Below are 24603 nucleotides of genomic sequence, written 5' to 3'. Positions count from 1 at the left end.
TGTGTTGGATAACTATGATTTATAGACCACAGGGCATGACTGCAAACACGTAGTGTTCTAGGTAAGTCCAATATTTCTTACTGTATGCCTGCTCAACACTATACACTAGGCTCTCTGCAGAGTTCTCCAGTTGTCTTCTTTGAGCAGGCATAAATCTGATAGAGTTTAGGCCTATTAGGACAGTTGTCTCTTACATGTAAATCTGAAAGCAAAAACAAACAAAACCCACAAACAAACAACAAACAAACAAACAAAAAAAAAAAACTACCACAGTATCCATCCATTCAAGCCCTTTACCACAAAAGACAGGACTTAGACTTCTGACTACTGGTGAGGAATAAAGGAAAAAATCTCTACTCAACATTACTTTTCTTTATTTCATCCACTTTGCTTACCAGACAGTGGAAAGTCCTGATTATTTTCTGAAAGCTTGTTCAGCAGAGGACTTAGTGCCTCAGGACATGTTACCTGACATTCATCTCACAAATTTTGTGTGCTGTCACCTTCCTTATCACACCAACAGAAAGGGAATGTCCCACAGCAGGGCTGCAGCCACAGCTTCCAGATGACGTTGTACAGGGAGAGCTGCTCTGGTACTGGAGTCAGTGTCCTGCAGTGCTCTTCTATGGCTCTCCCAATCCGCTCTACCACAGTGTCAAAGAGGGGCTCAGTGTCAGCTGACAGAGGTTTGGCTTCAGAAGGGTCTTGTGAGAGGTCAAACAGCAACGGAGGCTCATGATGGGTCATGCCTTCCCCAAAACACAGGCAAATTTCCTTTTCCATAGTAAGTCCCAGCCCCAAGTGGATGAAAGACTGGGGTCACATAATGAGCCTTCCAGACGGCTTCACCAGGCAGGAAAGAAATCTTATGGCATGACTATAAGACAATGGAGAAAAATGGAAAGTGTCTTCAAGTTAAAGTGTATTCAAGGAATATGACTATTTACTACAGATACCTCTTCTCATACGCCCTGGCTCTCCCATCATCACAGATCAGATCCTCTGCACTGAGTACTGACTTTGAAGATGGAAAACACTACAAATATGAAGACAACAACATCCATCTTCCAATGCAGTAGTAGACAGCCTGTATTCCTACCCCACTTTCTATAATACATTTCCTTTATTACAAATCTCTCTTTGCTGTAAGACACCTCCAGCTACCTAGAATTACTGATATATCATGCATAACAATTTCAAGAATCTCAGATATCAGTACAGATACACCTATCATATAATAAACCTGTCAATTCGCAAAACAGCCAACAGGAGGAGAAACCTCATATTCTGCAGTTAACATGGAGCAAACATTTACACTTACCGTCCTTTTGGTGCCACCGCACTGCATGCAGGTAGGACCCACAACAGTGAAACAGGAACTCATGCTCTGAACTTTGAGTTCTTCCTTGCAGTAAAAGCATCAAGTTTCGTCCATCAATCACCCTAATGTAATGAAAGAAATGTACTTAAGTGGGGACAAACCTGACAGAGTGAACTGTATACTTATTACTGATTTTGCATTAGCTACACTAGTGCTAGAGACAGCATAAAAATAATTTGTTCATAGATTTAGAGCAGCCAGAAGATTGTCAATTAGTATTTTAAATACCTAGATTTTAGTTAATTAATTTATTTAGTTTAAAAATAGCTGGGTCAACTCATGCCAGCAATATTTGAACTCCATTTAGAGTTTGGTCTACTGGAAAAATACCCTTTATTCAGAAAATCAATACTGATCTCATAATTGTTTATATATAGCACATTTCAAAGGAGCTTTTAGAAATCTGTTGGACAAGAACGTGTTTAATCATTTTAGGAGGAATCTAAAGTGGAATTTGTGTCCATAACTGAGGTCAGTCAGTACCAGAAGAACCTCAGCCACCAATTCTTTCATGAGAGATGCCGAACCTGTTTTTGAAAGAAGCACCTGGTCTTTTGCAGTAGCAACTCCTCTGGTGACATACATACCTGTGGGCATATCTGGGGGGATTTGTTCTCTAGTTTAAAATCTTAGACTAGACTTGAGAATAATGGAATATTTGTGGGATCTCCAAGGATGATACAAAAAACAACAACACTGTAATTATTTAGTAGTTAGGTCTCCTATCAATTTCTTTTGTTGAAAACATCTCCCCACCTGTCCTGTGGCAATATTCCTCCAGCTAGATGAACAACCGTGGGATAAATATCCATCAGACTTGTAGGTTCATCGATAACTGTGCCTGCAGGTAACACTCCTGGCCATCTGAATACTCCTGGCACATGAATCCCTCCTTCCCAGCCTCCCATGCCTTTTCTACCTGCAGTAAAATTAATCAACATATGGCAGTTCAGAGGGAAACTCATGAGGAAGAACTCACAGAGGAAGTACTCACAAGACTGAAGAAGTATTTGATATTCTGTTTAAAATTACACAAGACTTAATATCCCACTTTAATAAATAGCTGTAAAAAAAAAAAAATCTTATTTTTGTAGCCATGAATTCCTTTCAAAATCTGTGTCCTTAACACTTACATTTCCATATGCTTTATACACATTTTGCATTTTTGAAATTGAGATTTGGACCTAACTCTCCCAATGCTTAATGCAACATCTCTGAACAACCTAGAAGCAAAAGATATGAACCTGAGAAATCAAGTCATATACACATTACTTAAAATGGAAGGAAAACATCCTTCTCCAACTTGCTACCAGCATAAGCATCTTGATGCTCTATATATATTAAGACAATATTTAACTAACTCTGAAGGCAGAAATCTGTTTTAATTAAGATGTTCAATATGGCAAAAACACTGCCATTGCTAGATCCCTTCAGGCTTATGAATCAGTCTTATTATGCATAAAAAGAAATAATTTATCAAGCAAAGGCAGGAAATACGGAGTGAGATAGAAGATCAGTGTACTAGTTGAAAGCCCTTCTCCTTGGTAAGAGCCAACAGCTCCATTGCTCAGCAGCAAAGCATCCACCACATGGCAGCCAAAATTTCATGTCTTTGACCTTGACTGTGTCCTGTGGAGAGGCTTAAGAAGGTTTTGAATTGGAAGCAATCTGTTTTGGGAAAATAAACATATCAGAAGTTTGGATAAGTAGTAGATGATTCATTGCTGGTAACAGAGCCTAAACCTCCTCCACTGCACTCTCTCACCTATTCATGACAGGACACAGGATGAAGTGGTATGATCACAGAATCACAGAATCATCTCGGTTGGAAGAGACCTTCAAGGTCACCTAGTCCAACTCCTGACCTAACACTAACCAGTCCTCCACTAAACCATATCACTAAGCACTATATCTAAAAGTCTTTTAAAGACCTCCAGGCATGGTGACTCCACCACTTCCCTGGGCAGCCCATTCCAATGCCTAACAACCCTTTCAGTAAAGAATTTTTTCCTAATATCCAACCGAAAACACCCCTGGCTCAACTTCAGCCCATTCCCCCTCATCTTGTCAACAGGCGCATGGGAGAATAGACCAACCCCACCTCGCTACAGCCTCCTTTAAGGTACCTGTAGAGTGTGATAAGGTCGCCCCTGAGCCTCCTTTTCTCCAGGCTGAACAATCCCAGCTCCCTCAGCTGCTCCCTGTAAGACTTGTTCTTCAGACCCCTCACCAGCTTCATTGCCATTCTCTGGACTTGCTTGATCACCTCCATGTCCTTCTTGTAGCCAGGGGCCCAAAACTGAACACAGTACTCGAGGTGCGGCCTCACCAGAGCTAAGGACAGGGGGACAATCCCTTCCCTAGACCTGCTGGGCACACTGCTTCTTATACAAGCCAGGATGCTGTTGGCCTTCTTGGCCATCTGAGCACACTGCTGGCTCATATTCAGCTGACTATCCACCAATACTCCCAGGTCCTTTTCCTCCAGGCAGCTTTCCAACCACTCATCTCCCAGCCTGTAGCTCTGTTGTTGTTCCCCAGGTGCAGGACCCGGCACTTGGCCTTGTTGAACTTCACACGGTTGGCCTCAGCCCATCAGTCCAGCCTATCCAGATCTTCCTGCAGAGCCTTCCTACCCTTGAGCAGATCGACACACGCACCTAACTTGGTGTCATCTGCATGATGACACAGGACTACTGGGGTAAGTGGGAGAATACGTAATGAATACATATCCTTTTTGCTTGAAAAAGCTACTACACCACTGAGCAGATTGAAGCATAATTCACAGCACAGAGTAGGAGGTAGAGAATGAGGTCTTTGTAGACCACCAAAGTCATTCAGATCTTATGCTAATCACTGATTTTGCATAGAGTATAAAAGCATACAGGCACTACACGGTTGCTGCAAGTCATAGCACAATGTGTCCTTACCCTATTTCATAACAATTAGGTGAGTAGCAATGATTTCTTGAAGATAATGAGAAAAAACAAGCAAATCAGGAACAATCCTATTGGAGGTGGCAAGGGGAGAGATGAAGGGAACTATCACATTTTTTTCAGTGACTTTCATCTGAGAACACTGAATAGTTTACAGGTATCAAACTATACAATCCCTTTGTCAAGGAGATGTGTAATAACACTTGCACTTTACTGAAAAAAAAAAAAAGGTAATTTTAAGATTAAATTACCTCTGAATGTCACCTGTATTTCAAGCTGGAAAACAACATAACTCACTCCAGCCTTGACAGCTGCAGACAGGCAAATTCATTGTTTCTGTTTCTGGCCTAGATGTAAGGCCATAATGAATTTTCTACCTTTATAAATACCATTCCAGCCACCTAGCTGGGCAGAGCCAGCCTGAGCTTCCAAGTGTCCTCCATGATCAGAGGCAAAGTATGTGAACGTATGATTTTCCAAACCTTCCTTGTCAAGTGAATCCAGAATTTTGCCTTAAATTTAAGGAGACAGAAAGTTTCCTATTAAGCAATTAGAAAAATCACCCCACATTTATAATGTTTCAATAATAATCTTTTGCAATGCACTATGAGAAGTCTTTAACAGCTTAAATTTCTGTGGATATTTTGGTTTTATTAGTTCTCCTGCTTTAAAATACACAGGCATATGTATCTGAAACACACCCTTCATCAAGAATACTTAACCACCATCAAGTCCATTTCTTCTACATTGTCTCCATATAAACCGTGATGGTTTTTCCCAATAAATTTTGCTGTGGTGAAGAGAGGGGTGTGAACATGTAGAAAGGAAACAAAGAGAAGGAATGGTCCATACCTGTTTCTTAAAAAACAACAAAAAATGATAATCATTTTTTATATACATTTGTAATATCTTGAGTTTTCATATTCATCTATGCATAGACATAATGGGTCTATACTGTGCCCACACATAACGCACCTCATTGATCATAGTTAATTATTGTTGCATTAAATGTAGGCAAGAAGGATCATTTCCAGCCAGATTATTTTCAAATTCCAATGTGTAAACAGGCATAGCATTTACACAGTGCTTAAATGAATCAGTTGACTGACTGATGCCTCTTTAATTAAATGCAAATGGATACAGTCTTATGTTTACTTTAAGATTTATATGGCTTTTCTAAGATGGCCTTTTATACTTGTCAGTACATTTGTTTTCACAGATTTTAAGAAAAGAATAGTTATTCTCTTTGTTTTCCAGAAAGATATTTGGCACACTGAATTGTTTATCATCAGCTGTGCAGGCCAAAGAGTAACTTGAAGCTAGTAAATGAATGATCTTACTCAGTTCCCTTTTCAAGTGTTTGAATGGCATGAAAATGGAATTCAAGTGTTTTGAGATTTTCACAAGATTTTGTGCATCATACACCTTTTATCTGTGTGTTTTATAAGGATTATGAGAAAAAGCAAAAATGAGGCTTGTAGAGTGAAATGTAAAAATTAGCTGGTTAATCTTGGAGTGAATTAACTATGTACAGATTAGAGTTTATAGTGAGATGGTCATGTATGATTTGGTGAAAAGCCATCTCATTTGCTGTCACTTCAAAAGTGGGCAGTTGCAATTAAAATTTAAGTCCTTTGGTTTTTTTAATAGGGAACTTGGATGTGAGTTTCAAAGTTATCAAGATACAGCTATAGGTATTGTGGAAAAAAAATACTATTCCAAGAGCCCAGAGTATCCTCCCACTTTTAAAGAAAACCACAATCATTTACCTTTTGATAAATGACACTGCCTCTTTCAGCATGAGGGAAGTGGTCCTCTCTAATCTCATCAGCTGCTCAGTGACATCATGATTTCTCATCAGGATACAATTCCAGTGCTGCACTAAGCCATAACTGGAGTACCATGAAATAAAGAAAAGGCAGTCCACCAAAGTAAAACAGGCAATTATCTTCCAGCAGATGGAAATCAAACCAGTCAGTTTTCCAGTGGTAAGAGCGATCACAGCAATGATAATTATCTGACTGTAAAGCCAAAGTTTAGCTTGAAGGGCTACACCCAGCTCTGGAGGTTTGTTTTCTTGACTATTGTTCAGAAGTGTGAAAGGCATGCCATAACAGTAATCAAACCCATGATTTAGAGGGTGGTGACAATGATCATTGAAGGATTTACAGTTTACACCTTGATACCACTTTCCTGAAAGTTTTGAAGCATGACAGAAATTAGAACATAAAGGTGGACAACTCAAAAGGAGCCCAAGGTAGCATTGTAAATATCTGCCTGGGGATTAGGTGAATCACTCCCTCTTTCAATGTAGTACTGAGGTACATAAGGATGCAGGGAGAAACCAGTGCTTGATCAGGTGAATGTTGTATCATGATATGCAATCCCCATGCAAGAAACAGAGAAATCTGCAGGGTGGTCAGCTACTGAAGTGATGAGGGTCACATAGGGATGGGATTTTAATCACCTTTTAATGAAGATCAGGGAATTACAGTACTCTAAATCACCATCTGCTTTATTACATTCACTTCCCAACTTTCAAATGCTTCACTTGCAACTTCATTTTAATATAATGTTACAAATTTACTAGAAGATCCAGTAAGCCTTTTGCCTACATTACCAAACATTTTGATCACCAGACTCAGGAAGATGATTTCCCAGGCATTATCCCTACTCAACATGAAAAGGAGAAAAAGCTATATTCCAACCATTCACTCCATCCCTGCCCAGTCTCCCTAACAGATCAAGCAGACAAAAACTATTTTCTGCTTAGAAAACTGCTGGATCAAAGCACCCTAATGTTTGCTGGGTTACACGATTGCCAAGTAATTTATAGACTCAGCCAGGAAGACTTCACTTCATTAGTTTGTGATTCCATACAGCTGTATTTATTTCCAGAACTTGGAGATGACTGCATTTGGCACAGCTGAAGCCCATCACTTTAAGGGACACAATGCTTACCCTACCTATTAATTCATGCTAAGGCAATCATTGCAGAAGTGTATATCACGTGAGCAGTAGTAAAAGCAGAATAGAAGTGAAAAGAGACACTTAGCTAGTCCATTTTTGAGTATTTGGCAAAAGTAGATGAAACTTGAAACTGCTGAAGTCTTACCAAAGTCACAGATAGGAAAGTCCTCCAGGGTAGTGTTTCTCTGACATCTTTGTATCTTGGCTTTATCTGAGGGAACTGCTACAGTACCATGACTCTTTGGGACCTCACAACCTCACCTGTGAGACATCACCTGCTCTGTGCGTACAAGCTTTATTTCTTTCTTTCCCTATCCTCTTTGGTTTATTTGCCTCTTGACTCCTAAAGGCAGGTGAAACACTTAAAGACTGTTTTATCTGGAACAATCTTGATGTTAACAAAACTCTTTCAGTGGACCAATCATTGAAAAGTCTTAGGCCAAGTGAAATAAATTCTCACCCATTATAATCATGAGTTGGGTTTTAATCCTTCCTGTCTCCCATACCCTATACAGGCATTCATATTTTCTTAAAACTCTTTACACCACAGTATTTTAAATTTTGCAAATACAAGTTGTTGTTTTCTCTCCTCAATCTTTTGGAGAGTATTCACGGACAATTTGGGGCAATTACAATCCCTAAATTCCCTTCATGTAACCAGGTCATTTTTCAGACTCATGCTAAAACTTTTTCACGTACCTACCAGCCCAGTGGTATAGCCTTGTTGCTGTAGAAGCTTGGAAAAAGTTGTTTCATTTTCAGGGGGCCCTCCTGATCCAGCATTCCACTGCAGCGCTCGGTACCGATTGCTGGAAGCCATCCCTGATGGAAATAGCTAGGTCAGTCACTCTGCTTGCTGGGCTGCTCCTCTCAGCCCCAAATCTGGTACTTAACCTGAGGATAGCAGGGTGCCTCACTCTGCCAAGCGTATATTGAAGGCAGTCACATCATGTTATCAATAGCGTGCCTAAGTGCTTCAGATAGTCAAGAGTTATCCGTCAAAACAAATACTGCTTGGCACCAGATTTACCATCAAGTTAAGAATTAATCAATAGTGACGTTATACAGTAGGTTTTATTTTCTGCCTTTCTGAGTAACTGCTAATTTAGTCTCTTTGCTTTTAGTCTAAAATGAGAGGTAACAGTTGCATTTCCCTGTCTTGGGGATGCTGTGCAATGTTAAGTGATATACAGTTTACCCAACATACAGATTTTGCATGTAGGTCTCCTAAACTAAGAATATAATTTTGCCGTATGTTTTCTAGTGAAAGAAAGATATCTATAAAGTCCTCCAAAAGGTGCCTCAGGTAGGTGAGGAATGGATCCAACACTCCAAGACAAATTCCAACAGTTTGCCCCAGGTTGTGTTGTAGTAAAGAAATGACATATTATTGTCAGCATTTCTCCATACATATCTATTTTTATCATATAGTGTTCCTGAATCCTACAAAGTAAGGCTAAAGGTGTCTCAGCTGGTGAGGTAGTGTTCCCATTCAGAAGTCACATATATAAAGTTATAGCCACTGGCAATGTACTTTCCAACTCAGGGTGAGGAAATAGTTGAATTCTCTTCTGTTCCTTCTTATTGGTTATTGTAGTATCTCAGCACTGAGAAATTTGCAATTCAAGATGGGCCCAACCTGATCTGATGGGGTATCTGCCAATGAGAAACGCTGCTCTGCTGGGAGTGAAAAACTGAGCTGCGGCAATGTGCTGAGTAAGCTTCACTCCTCTTGCCAGGCAGTCAATGTCTGGGGTCCTAAAAGAGAGTTTCAATTTCAATAGAAGCAAAGTAACCCAAACTTTATTTTAATACATTTCCAAGAAGAACTGGAGCTTTTCGGCATTTCCTCAGAAAGTTATTTTTTTGTAAACTGCAGGACTAGTATGGTAAAAAAATCTTGGTACAGTGGGTGAATTAGGTTGTAGCCACTGGAGAATACATTCTTGGGACATAGCCATAGAGCACATTTGACAACACTGAAAAGAAATCCGGGCTTTGGTGGTAATGTTTAGTTTGAAAATACAACTTGAAAGATTTATCTAAGGAGGGTTATATTTTTTATTCAAATACTTCCTGCAAGTTGCTTTTGTCAGCCCATTTCGACCCTGAATTTTAGAATTCACTAAGCCAGAGAGTCTCCCAGAGTGTTGTCCTGGTTTCAGTTAGCACAGAATTAATTTTCTTCCTAGTAGCTGGTGGAATGCTGTGTTTTGGCTTAGAATGAGAAGAGTGCTGATAACACCCCGATGCTTTAATTGTTGCAGAGCAGTGCTTATACTAAGCCAAGGACATCTCAGCCTTTGCTCTGTCCTGCCAACGGGCAGGCTGGGGGGTGCAGTAAGAGCTGGGAGGGGACAGACCCAGGACAGGTGACCCAAACTAGCCAAAGGGGTATTCCATACCATCTGACGTCATGCTAAACAATATATAGGGGTGGCTAGCCGGGGGGAGGGGGCCGTACTGCTCGGGGTTAGGCTGGGCATCGGTCAGCGGGTGGTGAGCAATTGCATTGTGCATCACTTGTTTGTACATACTATTATTACTTTCGTATTATCACCATTGTATCATCATTATTATTATTGTTATTATTATTTTGTTATTTTTTTTTCCTGTCTTATTAAACTGTCTTTATCTCAACTCACGGGCTTCACTTTCCATTTCTCTCCCCCGTCCCAGAGAGGGAGGGGGGAGGGTGAGCGAACGGCTGCGTGGTGTTTAGCTGCCGGTCGGGTTAAACCACGACAAGTGTCTAGAGTTATTGGAACCAAGATTTTCTGTTCCGTGCTTTTAAACACTGTACTTATTTCATAACACACTGGCGTATCTTTGCATGTAACTTTACATTTAACAAATATTTTAATATTTTATATTCTAGCATTTCACATGTAACTTGATGTGCTTACATTTGTATGGTAGCCTAGATCTCCCAGATAACTGGACTACAACACCAACAAAAAGGTCTCCTGACTATTTTCACAACCAGCAGAAAAGGATAATGGACTTCCATAAGCCTACTCCTCTGCACAACCCCACCACCATCATCTGAGGGAGATGAGTGCAGAGCCTGCCAGCAAAATGGCTGTACGCCATTCAGATGGCACGAGCTGAGGCTTGTAAGACATGCTCCCAATGCCCATTCACTTCTGCTTTGCCTTTAAGATTTGAAGGAATGGAACCACCAGTTTTGAAGGAACTTAACCATGCAACGACTCATTTGTGTCAGACCACATGAGTCTAGACTAGGGTGTATCGGAAGAGACAGCAAGTAAGTGGACAAGGGATTCTGGAAAATCACTGGGTGGACACAGGAAGGCTGAACTATGAAAAAAAATGAAAGAAATTAATGAATGAGAATGACAGAAAACCTTATTACCAAAACAGGTGGTGGGAGAGTTAGCACATTGAGGAGTGGGGGAGAAATTCTCAGAAAGAACTTAAAAAAGAACAAAATGAAAATATGATTTTTTCTTTCACTATACATTGTTTACTTAGGCCTCAAATGTGTGTGCATACAACAAGGACTTAAGTGCACAAATTCCTGAATTACCAGTGCCTTAAGAATTTTTCTTATTTTATCATTAGGTTTAATTACCCAAGGGTTGTTAGACATTGGAACAGGCTGCCCAGGGAAGTGGTGGAGTCACCATCCCTGGAAGTCTTTAAAAGACGTTTAGGTGTAGAGCTTAGGGATATGGTTTAGTGGGGACTGTTAGTGTTAGGTCAGAGGTTGGACTCGATGATCTTGAGGTCTCTTCCAACCTAGAAATTCTGTGATTCTGTGAAGATATTCTATGCTATATATTATATTGATAGTTTTTTTTTTTTTTTTTTTTTTTTTTTTTTTTTTACCTCATGGTATTGTTCCCATAACATCCTACATCTCTGAGATCATCAGCCAGAAACAAAACTAGGTTGGGTTTAGAGTCCATAGCTGTAGACAAGCCAAATGTGTTCCAGAGTAAACATGAAGACAGTGCCAATAGTAGGCATCTCCTGAAATGCAGCAAAGGAACTTTTAACATATGGGATTTGTAAGACTGGGGCAGTGCTGGGAGTTCCTCTGGCAGCATATCTGCAATATGATAAACAAAACAGTGGGAAACTCCATTTTCCAGCCTTACTTTCACTGGGAAGCAGAAGGGTAGAATTTTACTGATTTCACTTCTTCCATCTCTACCACCTAGGTCACTTGGGTCAGAGAAGCTGCAGTAGCTTTTCTACTGGCATTCCAAGATGCCAGCACCCCCATACCAGACAATTATATCTAATATCTGGCAAAAAGAGAATTTACATTTTTACATATGCATAACAGACTTATATAAATATGCCTAGAATATTTGAAGCTACATAACCCTCCAAATAAGTACTGCTAGATCAACAATATTAAGACCTAGTCCTGGACTGATTTTTAACTTGCACACTGTATTTGCAATACATGCTAATTTTGATGGACACAGGGCAGTTCAGTCTCTCTTGTAAAAAGACAAAATTGTCTTTTTGTCTAAGATTCACTGAGTGTTTTTGAATAAACAAGAAACCATCACCTCTAACAGGTAAACACAACACACAGGATTTTCTGTAAACAGATAAGACTGAGCACTCCTAGCCGTAAATAAGTAACCAGCTGGTTACTACAGGAATTCAGTCATTCAGGAGCAAAGTTCTAGATGTGTTTTGTACAATCTACTACTCTTTTAAAACAGTGATTTACAGAACTGTGATGAAATGTTGCTTTAGAAACAGCATTGGTATTTTCAATCTCCATACTTGGATTAATTATTTTAAGCAAAGGAAAATATCCTATTTGCCAATGCACCATTCTGTAAGAGTTACAGAGCACTGTACTGGTGTAATGAATCCTTCCAGAGTACTAATAAGTTCAGTTCGAGGTGCAGGGGGAGGGTCTCTAAAGAACCCTGTAAATAAGCAGCCTCTAGCAGCCAATTGCTGTCACTCTGGTATTCTTCCTTCCATGCTGAGGACAAGAGTAGTGCTTCCCATCTCTGTCTGTTACATAAAAAAAGAAAAAGAAAGCAAATGATGAAATCCACTTTCAATTATGTTTGCAGTGGCATCTTAGCATTTTGTTTTCTCATGGCGTGAAGTGCTGGGTATTTGCTGATCTTGAAATAATAATTATATGGCTTCCTTAGTCTTTGCATGGCCAAAGGAAACTCTGATGGTACTAGGGTATTCTCAGTAGGTCTCCCAGGCAAAGAATCACTAGAATGACTGGAAGTAAAGGCAGATTCCCAAAGCTCGAATAGAGCTGACAAACTGTAAGAATACTTGCTATTGGCTTGAACGTAATCAGTGGTATTACTACTAAATTTCAGCTGAAAAGTTCTCACATGGCAGTGTTAACTAAAAACTTTATTTCTCCATTTACAGCCAGAAGTACGCACCATCAGTTATTCAGCCTAGTACCTCCACATAAAATGTCATGGGACTGTAGTAAATCACACTAAACATTTCTGCAAAATGAGCCATGAGCTCCAGGAACAGGCCAGCCCACATCTGTGTGGACATACCTCACTCAGTTAAACATTTTTTAATTGTCTGTAAGCCTTATCTAGAAATTACTGTCTTCTGAAAGTGATATTACACATGACTGCCCCATCACTTCTCTCTCCAAATTTATCAACCAGTAGTGAAGGCTTAATTGATACAATTTGTTCAACCTGCCAGCAATGCTACAAAGCCTGCAGCTAAACAGTCACTTTAAGAGATTTAATAAAAGAAGCTTTTGCTTTGTTTATTATGTGGCTGAATCAGGTGGACCTAACTCAAATGGATTTGTAACAACTCCAGATAGGTTTATACAACTTTTTCTAGGCAGCTTGTCATGCAGAGCTGTTTTCTTCAGCTTTGCTTTACAGCAAGCAAGCTGCATGCTTGAAATTGCAAGAAAATCAGCTCCTTCCTCACCCCTTGAAGCTTGACTCCTGGCAGTTTCTGCGCATCCTCTGAATATTTAACATGTTGAATACATTTCCAGATTGTATCCTTATTTGTCTATCCTTCTTTTAGTATTATGGACAAGAAAAAAGACACACCTTCATTTAAAAAAGATCTGCCCATGACCAAAATGCTAATATAGCAAAGCCAGTCGTGTCTCTCATATCTCATCTCCCTCATTCCCAGAAGACTGGCCACACAACCATGCACTCTGGGAATCCATCAGAGTTTAAAGAATCAACTCCTTCTTAAAGATGCTAGGAGATGTACAGCTGTAAAATGTCAGTTACACAAAATGTCAGTCATCAGACACAGCAAAACAATTGGTTTTGTTTCTGTGTTTTGTTTTTCTACTTTGGATACTGAAATAAATAATTTTCTCATTTAAGTGAGAAATAAGTACATAAATAAAAACCCAACCAAACAACAACAGAACACCCTTTGCCACTTATTTAAATACAACAGAAATGAATTATAAGTATTAGGACAAACTTTTCCAAATAATGTGTAGAGGTATGCTGCTGTTTAGCTGTTAGCTGAGAATAAATGCTTGTTTTCTCTTTTCTATAAAGACATACTGTACAACAGGTTAATCACATTCAACAATATATTAGAACGCAATTAAAAATGCTAACTGCAGCATGCTCTATGACTCCAGAAGAAACACATGCCACATGCCATGTGCGACATGCTGTTCCACCTTGCCCTCTCCTCACACAGCTTCCAGGCAGCCAGATGCTCAGGGCGGGGTGTGGGCAATCAGCTGGGAGCTGGTGTAAGCACAGTCATTTGCTCAGTACTTGCAGCTGGTGAGTTTTTTTTGTATTGTAGTTTAGATTATATACTGCTACCATCATTACTTGCTATCTGTCACTATATAGCACTGTATTACCACTTGGTGTTGCGCATTGCCACTAACCCAAACTCTCCAAGAAACTGACCTGTGTTTTTTAATCAAGGATGAGCCCTGATGCTGGAGGAGCTGTGGACACCGCATGAAATCAACTCATAGGCAAACTGTGCTGGCTGTATGCCACTGCAAGGCCCCAGCAACTCTCCAGAGATGATGAGGGAAGCGGAATACCTGCCATTCGCCACTGAATCCTCCCAGAATTGGAACTGGGTGTGAAACGTTTAGGAGGGAAGGAAAACAGAGACCATTAATTATGGAGCACCCCCGTGGTTCCCCCCAACCCCACTCACATGTTGTTTTGGCTATGGGAGTGCCGGAGAGGCCCTGCCAGGCCCAGGGAGCACCAGCCCCAGCTTGCTGGGAAGGGTGCCAGTGGCCTGCAAGGGGAGGAGGGAAAATTTGGCCCCGGGGGAAATACGAAGGCTTTTTAATTTTATTTTCCCCCTCATTAGCAGCTCAGCTTTTACTCACTTCATGCCTACTCTGCTGCATGAGCTTTGCTCTTGCTCTCCTCTTCCTCTCAAGATTTCTGGTCTTTGTAAAGAGAGGTTTTTCAAAAGCACTGCTTGTATTTGTTTCAGAGTAATCGGAGGGTGCTCATCTTCTTTAAAATTGCAGCACAAAGCTTTTCGTTCCACCTACCCCAAGGTGAAGACTTCTCTGCTCACTCCCTGTGACAAATGCTGACCAAATAGTAACTGTTTTAAAGTGAAAACTCTCACAGCCAAGGCCAATAGAAGGAGCTTTAGTGGTAACTGAGTGGAAGATCATTAAATTACAAGCAGTGAGGCTAGTGACTGCTCTGTGTTGTGTGGAGAATCACCATACAGATGGAAGCAGGGCAGCCATGGCTAATGCAGAGGGCAAGCAAGCCAGCCTGCCGAGACAAAATCAGTCACTGCAGTTGGTGTGTGCATAGCAATTTCAGCCTCTGTAATTCCTGGTTGTATCCTTGTTGTAGCTTCTTGGTCTGTTGGTTCTCTCCTTTGCCAGTGTTAATACTTGTGTGGTTGCATGGTGTTGTCATGGTTTGTCATGCAACTTCAGAGGTCCATGAGAGCCTGACCCCTCTTTCTACAGAATGTGTGTGCTTATGGTGGTTTAAAAACAAGGTACAAATGTCTCACACTATAATGCACTGAATCTGTGCTGGAGCACCTCTCCTACAAAGACAGGCTGAGGGAGTTGGAGCTGTTCAGCCTGGAAAACTGAAGGCTCCAGGGAGACCTTATAGCAGCCTTCCAGAAGCTACAGGGGGCCTACAAGAAAGCTGAGGAGGAACTCTTATCAGGGAGTGGAGTGATAGGACAAGGAATAATGGTTTTAAATGAAAAGAGGCTAGATTTAGATTAGATATTAGGAAGAAATTCTTTACTCAGGGAGTGGTGAGGCACTGGAACAGGTTGCCTAGAAAAGATTGGCCCAGAAAAAGTTGCCCCATTCAAGTGTTCAAGACCAGGCTGGCTGGGGCTTTGAGCAACCTGGTCTAGTGGAAGGTGTCCCTGCCCATAGCAGGGGGGTTGGAAACAGGTGGTCTTTAAGGTCCCTTCCAACCCAAACCATTCTATGATTCTATGAATAATATACTTTTATTCAACCAGAGATAGGAAAGAAGGTAAAGGTCCTTGGTGTATTGGGAATCCTAAAATGTTCAGAAGTCAAAACAAATGTTAATATAAAATATCCCTGCAATGTGGAGAAAAGAAAAAACATGCACACACACAAAACAAACAAACAAACAAACCAAAACAACAACAACAACACAAACAAACAAACAAAAAATCCACAGACCTTGACAAGCAGACCTTGATGAAACCAACATCTGGAAGAGATTCATAGTGTCCTTACTGGGTACAGTACATAAGTCTTGAGAAGTGCATTAGGGACTTCAATGTTTATCTGCATATTGCAATAGCAATTCCATTATTTTCTTCAAGAACCAACAACTTCAGCCCAAAGAAGTAATTGATGGGGATAGTTGTAGCTCATGGAGTAGGACAAAGAAAGAGTGTGAAAGCAAGGAAGGAGCAGGAGCCTTCAGCACAAATAAAATTTGGTTTTGTCCCCTTTACTCTATTTCAGGTCTGACCACACAATTCCTGTCTCTGAATAACAGTTCCCACCTGCAGAAATATCATTCTCAGAAGCCAGAATTTTTCTGCCACTTTCTTTTAGTTTCTCCAACTGTCTGCCATAATCAGAAGGAGGGAAAGGTAATATGGCACTTTTTAAAAGCCCTCCTTGTCAACAGCATCTTCAGTTTGGCCTACAGAGATAGACAGAAAACTGGTGGCTTACTGATCATTTCTCAGACATTCAAACAGAGAAGCAAGCTGCCTCAGAAACAGAAGTATATTTGCAGGGTAATACACTTTAACTTTCGATAGATGATGCTGTCTCCCTCAAGGTAAGAAATGAAGTCCTTTCCATTAGCAGTGGGTGTGCTGACATTTCGTGGGCTCTCATCATAACCCTGTTCCTGTGCTTTACAAATCAATAATAAGCAGTAAGTTGCAGAGAACAAACCCAACAAGGCAGATGATGGTCTGCCAGCTGATACCAAGCCAGTAAGTAAGGCAAAAGTGAATATAATGAGGCCAATCATCTGATTATAAAACCAGAGCTTCACTCTGAACACTCACATCAATCGTGGAGGGTAAGTCATCTGACAGTTCTTTGCTAAGCTAAAAGGCATTCCATAAAAATAAACAAACTCATCATTTGAAGGGTGATGACAGTGGTCATTGTGGATTTTACAGTAAGCACCTTGATGGTGGCTTCCTGAAAGTACATATATTTTTAATTGTTAAGAAACAATATTTAAAAATCAGCTTCCTCACTGCTAGCCTTTAGATTTTCTTTTCCTTGATAAAGTTCTATCAGAATTGGTGGCTGTCTGCATGGCCCTCTAATGTACGTCACACACAAGAAGGAGATGCAAACCACAATCTCATACAGAATAGCTCTGGTCTTTTTTTAATTCTGCCAGCTTTGAGAAATAGAAAAAATAACCTGTAGTAATCAAAGGATTACATACCACTAATGTATTACCCTCATTGTTTAGAAAGAGATTATGGAATTTAATGGAAAGAAGAAACTGAGGTAACTAATCTGTAAATAGTTTATTACTCTTAGCAATGATTAATAAAAAATAAATAGACTGCCTAATGGGTGTGCTGACTGTTTAAAAAATATATGCCAAACTTGAAGAAAGTCAACTTTGTAACTATCTCATGTGTTTGAATTTTCGAAGTATCCCAGTCTTCTGTTGAAGTTAGTAAAACTCTTCATAAGAAAAAAAAAAAAAGTCCTGTGAAGAATATTGAAGTGTAAAGACAAGAGAAGAACCTTGAAGTACTGATGAGAAAACAATAACTGAAGACAAATTCTGAAAAGCATGACAGAAGTCTGTCTTACCTTTTTTATTATATTACTAGTAATCAAGGATTAAACTTTTTTTTTTTTTTTAAATTGCTTAGTCAGCTACAAAGTCATGTTATGATGTGACACTGAACAGAACTTATGTGGCAATGTTGCATGCACTTCAGTATTGCGGTACAGGCAGACACTATGTGATTTTTTTTTTTCCATATAATTCTGATTTTGACATTTCCAGGTACTGCCATTCCTTTCTTGCACTTGAGATGCTATTTGACAGAAGCTGTCAGTCAAACTTGAGATAGTCATAGAATCATGGAGGTTGGAAAGGCCTCCAAGATCACCTGGTCCAACCATCCTCCTAACACCTATATCACCCACTAAACCATGTCCCTAAGTGCAGACATCACAGATACCAAATTTTATATTCAGAAACAAAAATGTTACTCCATGGGGCCAGACAGGTGCTCAGAATGTTGCATTGTGATCTCCATAGAATAGCACATCCTGAAATATTGAAAACTGTGTATGATCTTGCAGGTGATTTCATGCTGAAGTCAAGTTGAACCTGAGGTCTTGCTCAGGCAGATAGTCACCAGTGTACTGGCTACACTTGATGCCTTGCTCGTGTGGATAGTGACCACAATATTGGCTCAAGCTGGGTGCTGGAGAAACTGACAGACAGACGTCTGGCTCGGGGCCAATGGAGTATGCGCCAAAAAACAATATGTCAATTAGTTCAATGTCTTACCTCTTAAATAGTGAGCAGGCCAAGAGCCCTTTGAGCTCTTCTGCATGGCAGCTGGCTGCACAAGAGGAGCTCAAAGGGACAGGGGTATCTTTCAAGGTCATCCCTTACTCCTCACAGCGATTCCTTGTGGCAACAGATCCAGTAAGTGATTAATAGCTTGCCAAACTTTGTAAACTTCACTAAGATTATATCTTAGATTGATTGTGCACTTCTAATCCTTAGACATAAACCATTTACCATGTCTGGGACTAGAAGTAAATTTAGCCACACCTAGTCTCCTTACCTCTTTGGTTCAAGGAATTTAGAAAGCATAGGGTTCCACTCTGAACCTCATGACTCAACAGGATTCCCCCAATGAGTCTGATTTTGTCCTCTATGCAATAAATAATCAAGTGTACCTTGGCATCTCAAATCTTCAGTTGCTGTCTTATTTACAATTAAGCTTTGTTTGATTACTACATCATATCAATAAATATATTGCTGCTTCTCTCTTAAGACAGAAGTGTATAATTTCATCTGAGACAAGGATCTGCTAGACTGAACAACAAGCCTTCCATTTTGTTCATGTGCTGTCCTGTTCTTTAAAGAAATACATTCAATACAGTTTTTCTCCTGTCTTGCAGGATCCTCATCTTCCCAACACTTTCTGTTCTTATTTCATTGCTAAATGACCCCCAAATATAACAGGAGGAGTCACAAAGATACTGAATTTCTACATATTCAGTAAAATTCAGAGGTTAAGTAGATAAGAGATCCAAGTTACTCATGCCAAGAAAGGAAATAATAGACTCTAAGTTTCAAGATCTGTTGAAGAATTTCAGAGTTACCAGTTCTGTTCATCTTAGGTTGAATGTTTCTCTTTGCAGAGGTGTGAAAGTAAGGCTGTGAGTCTGAGTCTGACGGTAGTAGAAATCCACATGAGAACAGGACTGGGAAGTGTCCATCAAAGATCAATTTTCCATTCAACAACAGTGAGATTTAGCAAATGAGGTATTTCAAAAAGCACACAAAAGGTTGGGTTGCAGAAAACACTGGCCAGCTGCCTAGTTCTCACCAGCTGATCACAGTGGGAGTTCTCAGCATCGGAGTGGAGGAAAGTCTTTGTTTCACTCCTCCAAGAATTGACAGATTGAAATCATTGCAGCACCAAGCATTACGGATCTTCTGATAGAGGCATATATGTGTTAGTTGGTTTTCGGAACTGTGAAACAGATTACTGTTTTACAGGATGAACAAAATGGGATATACACCTAACAAAATTGTCCTGCAAGTCACCCATTCTGCCTGGAATTCTGCCAGAGGGGAATGAGTGCAAGTCTGCATGGACATATTTTCTTACCTGGAGGGATAAGTGATTGCACATTTCTGAACATGAATTATTTATTACAGGAAATAATAACCACATTTATTCACTTTTTTTTTTTTTTTTCAACATGTGGGCTTCACTTGTGTCAGCAAGGCAGCAATTAATCCTCTATCCCTTCATGACTCACTATTGAGTGTCCTGCAGAGAGAGAGCAGGGGCCCATTGTAAGGGAGACTCAGAGTTTCCCACAGCTAGAACACAAGCAAAAGATTCAGTAACTTATTTGTGATTTCTCAAAAACTAGTCAGATGCAGGGCCAGGCCCTGATTTCACAGAGTTCAGAGGGAAATAAATGAGGAAAGGAGAGGCAACACAGACCAGGCTGAGGATATATGGGCTATCTCTTGGTTCTTAGATATCTATGTGCACATTTGTTGCAATGGGGAATTTTTTTTCTATCTCAATAGCTGTGAGGCTATCCCAGAGCAACGCATCTGTCAATACCTAAACACGTAGCACTCAGCAGAGCTTTGACTGAGCTGATTTTATTTGGCTAAAAAAAGCTTCTCAGGAGCTGTTTATTCAAACTATCATAAATATGCTAAAGCTGTGAGTTGTGCAGGGCAGAAGGCTACTGCAACACAGTGCAAAATCTTTAACACAGGGCAAAATCTTTTTTTATAGGCATTCTTTATCCTTGGAGGCTACTTTTACCAATCCAAATGTAAATGTTTTGACTAGAATACAAATCTATTTATTTATTTATTTATTTCATGTGACTATTTATTTCTGGTAGCAATTTTGCTGATACACTTTGAACAGCTTCAAAGGATGTTTGCTCCCAGGACCAGTATCCTAGGGTTGCTAACAGCAAACCTGGTGTTACTGACAACAAATATAATCCTGAACAGTATAGAATTTGGGAGCTGTAGTATTCACTGGTGTCGTTTCTATCTAATAATAATGTATTAGTTCATACAAGACATATGATACCCTGTCTTCCCTTAGTGTGTAATTATGGATGATTTGACTCAAGAAGGCCAAATGCTGTGTACGTGAGGACCAAGCCTATAAATTTCTGAGGCTAGCAGAAATAATATGATTTATTTTATATATGTGAGGAGTCTGATAAACTTACTTCACAAAGGAGCAAAAGAATGTTTATCTGTCTGTCAAATTTGCTGCTATGATTATTTATTTATTTACTTATTACCTGGCTTTCTTTCTACTACTTAGTTTTATTACAAATTCACAGAAGCCTTTCACTGACTTCCTCTGTTTTAAATGATGTATAAACAATTCCCTTGTACTCCTAAGGACACAAAGATGATAAATACTAAGAGTTCAAACATCGTACCTGAGATTAAGCATTCCTTGCTGGTCTTTCTAAAACAACAAGAAAATCTTATTATAATAAACCAGTTTGTACTACTTGGCCAAATAAAGAAATTGATAACTGGTGGCTGAAAATAATATATAGAGATAAAAATTACACATTCTGTGAGATTAAGCTAAAGGCATAGCCAAAGGAAAAAAATATCACGTGTTTATCATCTCATATGCTCAGGCCAGCATATTAGTCCAAATGTCAACCATATTCATAGTCATTTTTCTATTTGAATAACAAAATGCACTGCCTGCAGCACTGTTGTCTCTGCTCTTCCTCATGACTGCTCCTGTCTCAGTAGGAGATTATCCATCAGGGAGGATGCACTCATTTGTAGTGAGCATGGAGCTGCCTACATTTAGCAGCTCCAAAGGATGTGTTGAGCTCAAAGAGGCAGCTGAAGTCCTGTAGGAGGGACTTCATGGCTACTGGAGTGTCATTTTCTTGGTAATAAATGCTAAAATTCCACCCATTTCCCTTTAGATGAACTGAAATAACCTCTGGGGAGCTCACCATTACTACTTTGAACATACACATACTTTCAGGATATCTACTGTCTTTAGCTTGAGCTTCCAAGATCAAAATATGCCTCCAGAGGAGTTGGTCCCTTCTTCAACCTGTCTGAGAATGATGCCTGTCTCTCACCATTCCTTCTGGTGGATCACTAGCAGACACTACCTGTCTGCTTTCATTAGACAAAAATAATTAAAATATTTCCTTCTTTTTTGGAAGACACAATTAGGTTTGGACCAATAGCTTATATGTATAGAAGACTGGGATTTGGAAAGACACTTCATACCCTAGGACAGCTGAGAGGACACTAGATACCTACTTAGTTTAATTAATCTTATCCTTTAGATAGGTGTCTTTACAATGTAGATGTTTATGTGTGAACTACATGTTTAAACTATCACTTTAGATGATATAGTCCACAGCAATGCAGTTTACCAAATGCAGATTTTTGTCTTAGGTGACTAGACAGTGCACTAGCTTGTATTTATGTGCTGGAAGGGAGAGTATGTTGAACTAGAAGGTCCCTAGTGTTGAGAATTTCTAATTTGAAGCCTGTAAAACATTTAGACTCAAATAGAGTTCATAGAATCATTGAATAGTTTGGGTTGGAAGGCATCTTAAAGATCATCTAATTCCACCACCCCTTCCATGGGCAAGGACACCTCACACTAGATCAGGTTGCTTAAAGCCTCATCCAACCTGGTCTTGAACACTTCCAGGGATGGGGCATCCGGATCTTTCAGTGCCTCACCACCCTCAGAGTAAAGACTTTCTTGATAATATCTAATCTAAACCTACCCTCTTTTAGTTTAAAGCCATTACCCTTGTTCTGTCACTCCACTCCCTGACAAAGAGTCCCTCCACAGCTTTCCTTCAGGCCCCCTTTAGGTACTGGAAGGCTGCTGTAAGGTATCCCTGGAGCCTTCTCTTCTCCAGGCTGAACAACTCCAACTGCCTCAGCTTGTCTTTGTAAGAGAGGTGCTCCAGTTCTTTGATCATCTTTGGGGCCCTCCTCAGGACTCATTCTAATGTGTCCATGTTCTCTTTTCTGCTGGTGGCCCCAGAGCTGAACACAGTACTCCAGGTGGGGTCTCATAAGAGAAGAGGAGAGGGGGAGAATCACCTCCCTCATCCTGCTGGACATGCTTCTTTTGATGCAGCCCAGGATACTGTTGGCTTTCTGGGCTGCAAGCTCACATTGCTCTTCTCATGTTGTTGTTCTCATCCACCAGCACCCCCAGGTCCTTCTCTTCAGGGTGGCTCTCAATCCATTCTCTGCTCAGCCTGTATTTGTGCTTGGGATTGCCCCGACCCAGATATAGGACTTTGCACTTGGCCTTGTTGAACCTCATGAAGTTTGCACAAGCCTACCTCTCAAGCTTTCACAGGTCCCTCTATCTGGCACCCCTTCCTTCCAGCATGTTAACCGCACCAAACAGCTTCTTGTCATCTGCAAACTTTGAGTGAGGGAGCACTCAATCCCAATGTCCATGTCACCAACAAAGATGTTAAACAGTGTCAGTCCCAATGAATAACACCACCTTTTACTGATCTCCACTTGGACATTGAGCCGTTGACCAGCTCTAGGAGTGCGACTGTCAAGCCAATCCCTTATGCACTGAGTGGTCTGCCCATCATATCCATGTCTCTCCAATTTAGAGACAAGAATATCATGGGGGACAGTATCAAATGCTTTGCACAAGTCCAGGTATATGACCAAGTAGATGATTACTCTTCCCCTATCCACCAATGCTCTAACCACTACACAAAAGGCCACCAGATTTGTTAGGCACAAACTACCCTTATTGAAGCCATGTTGGCTGTCACCAAGTACCTCCTTATTTTCCATCTGCCTTAGCATAGTTTCCAGGAGGATCTGCTCCATGATCTTGCCAGGCACAGAGGTGAGACTGACTGGTTTATAGTTCCCTAGGTCTTTTTCTCCTTTTTAATGGAGCTATTCCCTTTATATAGAGCTATATTAAACATACATAACTTGTACTGAGAGGATCCCTACTTTATGATACTGGTACAACTGAAAAACAATTCCAAGTTTGTCATAAACCCACAGCTGCCTTCACTCCGTGCATCTTTCCAAACAAGTGTTAAATCACCACAGGATGTGCTTTCCAACATCTTGAATGTATGAATGTTACTAAAGAACGGCTGTAGAAAACATGAAGCATCAAATTTCCCTCAATGAAATAAGCACTTTTCTGGAGCATTATGTAGCCTTCTGTGAACAGGAAGCTAAGGAAGGAAGATTTAATTGTTTTAAGAATGTCTGTCTTACTCATCCTCTGCCTACAGGCTTTTTTCATAACTGGATTAAAAGAGCCCAAAAGGACACAGATAATATCATATCAACCACTTTTTGTATACTTTTTACGCACTCGAAATATGTTAGAGCCATAAATTACTGCAATGTGATTTAAACATTGCTAAATCTGAAATTTATTATATCCCATTGCTGTCTTTATTTTTTTTTTCTAAGTTTTTGTGGTAAATAGTAATTTTGCTGAATTTACAATACTGACAATGAATGATAAATGTCTTTATAGCCTGAAATTTTCAAAACATTTCAGAGCTATTTATTTAAAAAAGTCATCATCTGAAGAATTTACTCCCAGAATTACGTATGTAAATGGGTTGCTGTCAACTCACAAATGGCCTGAGAACAAAGCACTCAAAAGGAACAATGTGATATTAGAAGACATTAATGAGCTTCTGCATATGGATTCTTTAAATGCCCTGCTTTGCAAGAGTCACTTCAAATACATAAAAGAAAAGAGGAAAAAAAAAAAAAGAATTTATCTCTGTTCTGTGGATCTGCATGAAAACTATTTAATCTGTGTCTGTGAGTGACCAGAATTAACATGACTGGCAAAACAGTGGTGATAAAGTTATCATAGGAAACTCATTGACTGCCTGCTGGGGTGGTGTCTTTGGAGGATGGTCAATGACTGGGAAAGCCCTGTTGCACCCACTGCTTCACCCTGTCCTAGTGATATTGATTGCAATTAGATTATCGTGTGTTTAGTTACACCTGTGCTGTTTTGCTGTGAAGGCCCTCTTCCTGGAGCGATTGGTAGTGCAAGTTAACCACT

The 24603-nt window shown here is 40.1% G+C and overlaps 1 protein-coding gene across 1 annotated transcript; it reads right to left on the bottom strand.

Annotated features, from left to right (window-relative positions):
- On the bottom strand, positions 1 to 10412 carry LOC116496056 (arylsulfatase D-like). The gene is given in 10 exon segments (XM_032198965.1): positions 1 to 771; positions 773 to 843; positions 1316 to 1443; positions 2138 to 2300; positions 4695 to 4831; positions 5041 to 5175; positions 6087 to 6510; positions 7987 to 8109; positions 8927 to 9088; positions 10376 to 10412. Coding segments are annotated over 10 exon segments (1671 nt in total). The 3' UTR covers positions 1 to 480.
- Between the last annotated feature and the right edge of the window lie 14191 nt (positions 10413 to 24603).

The sequence above is a fragment of the Aythya fuligula genome, chromosome 1 (genome assembly GCF_009819795.1).
Source record: "Aythya fuligula isolate bAytFul2 chromosome 1, bAytFul2.pri, whole genome shotgun sequence".
Lineage (NCBI taxonomy): Eukaryota > Metazoa > Chordata > Aves > Anseriformes > Anatidae > Aythya > Aythya fuligula.
The sequence above is the reverse complement of the archived record's forward strand: the minus strand, read 5'-3'. Positions and strand labels throughout refer to the sequence as shown.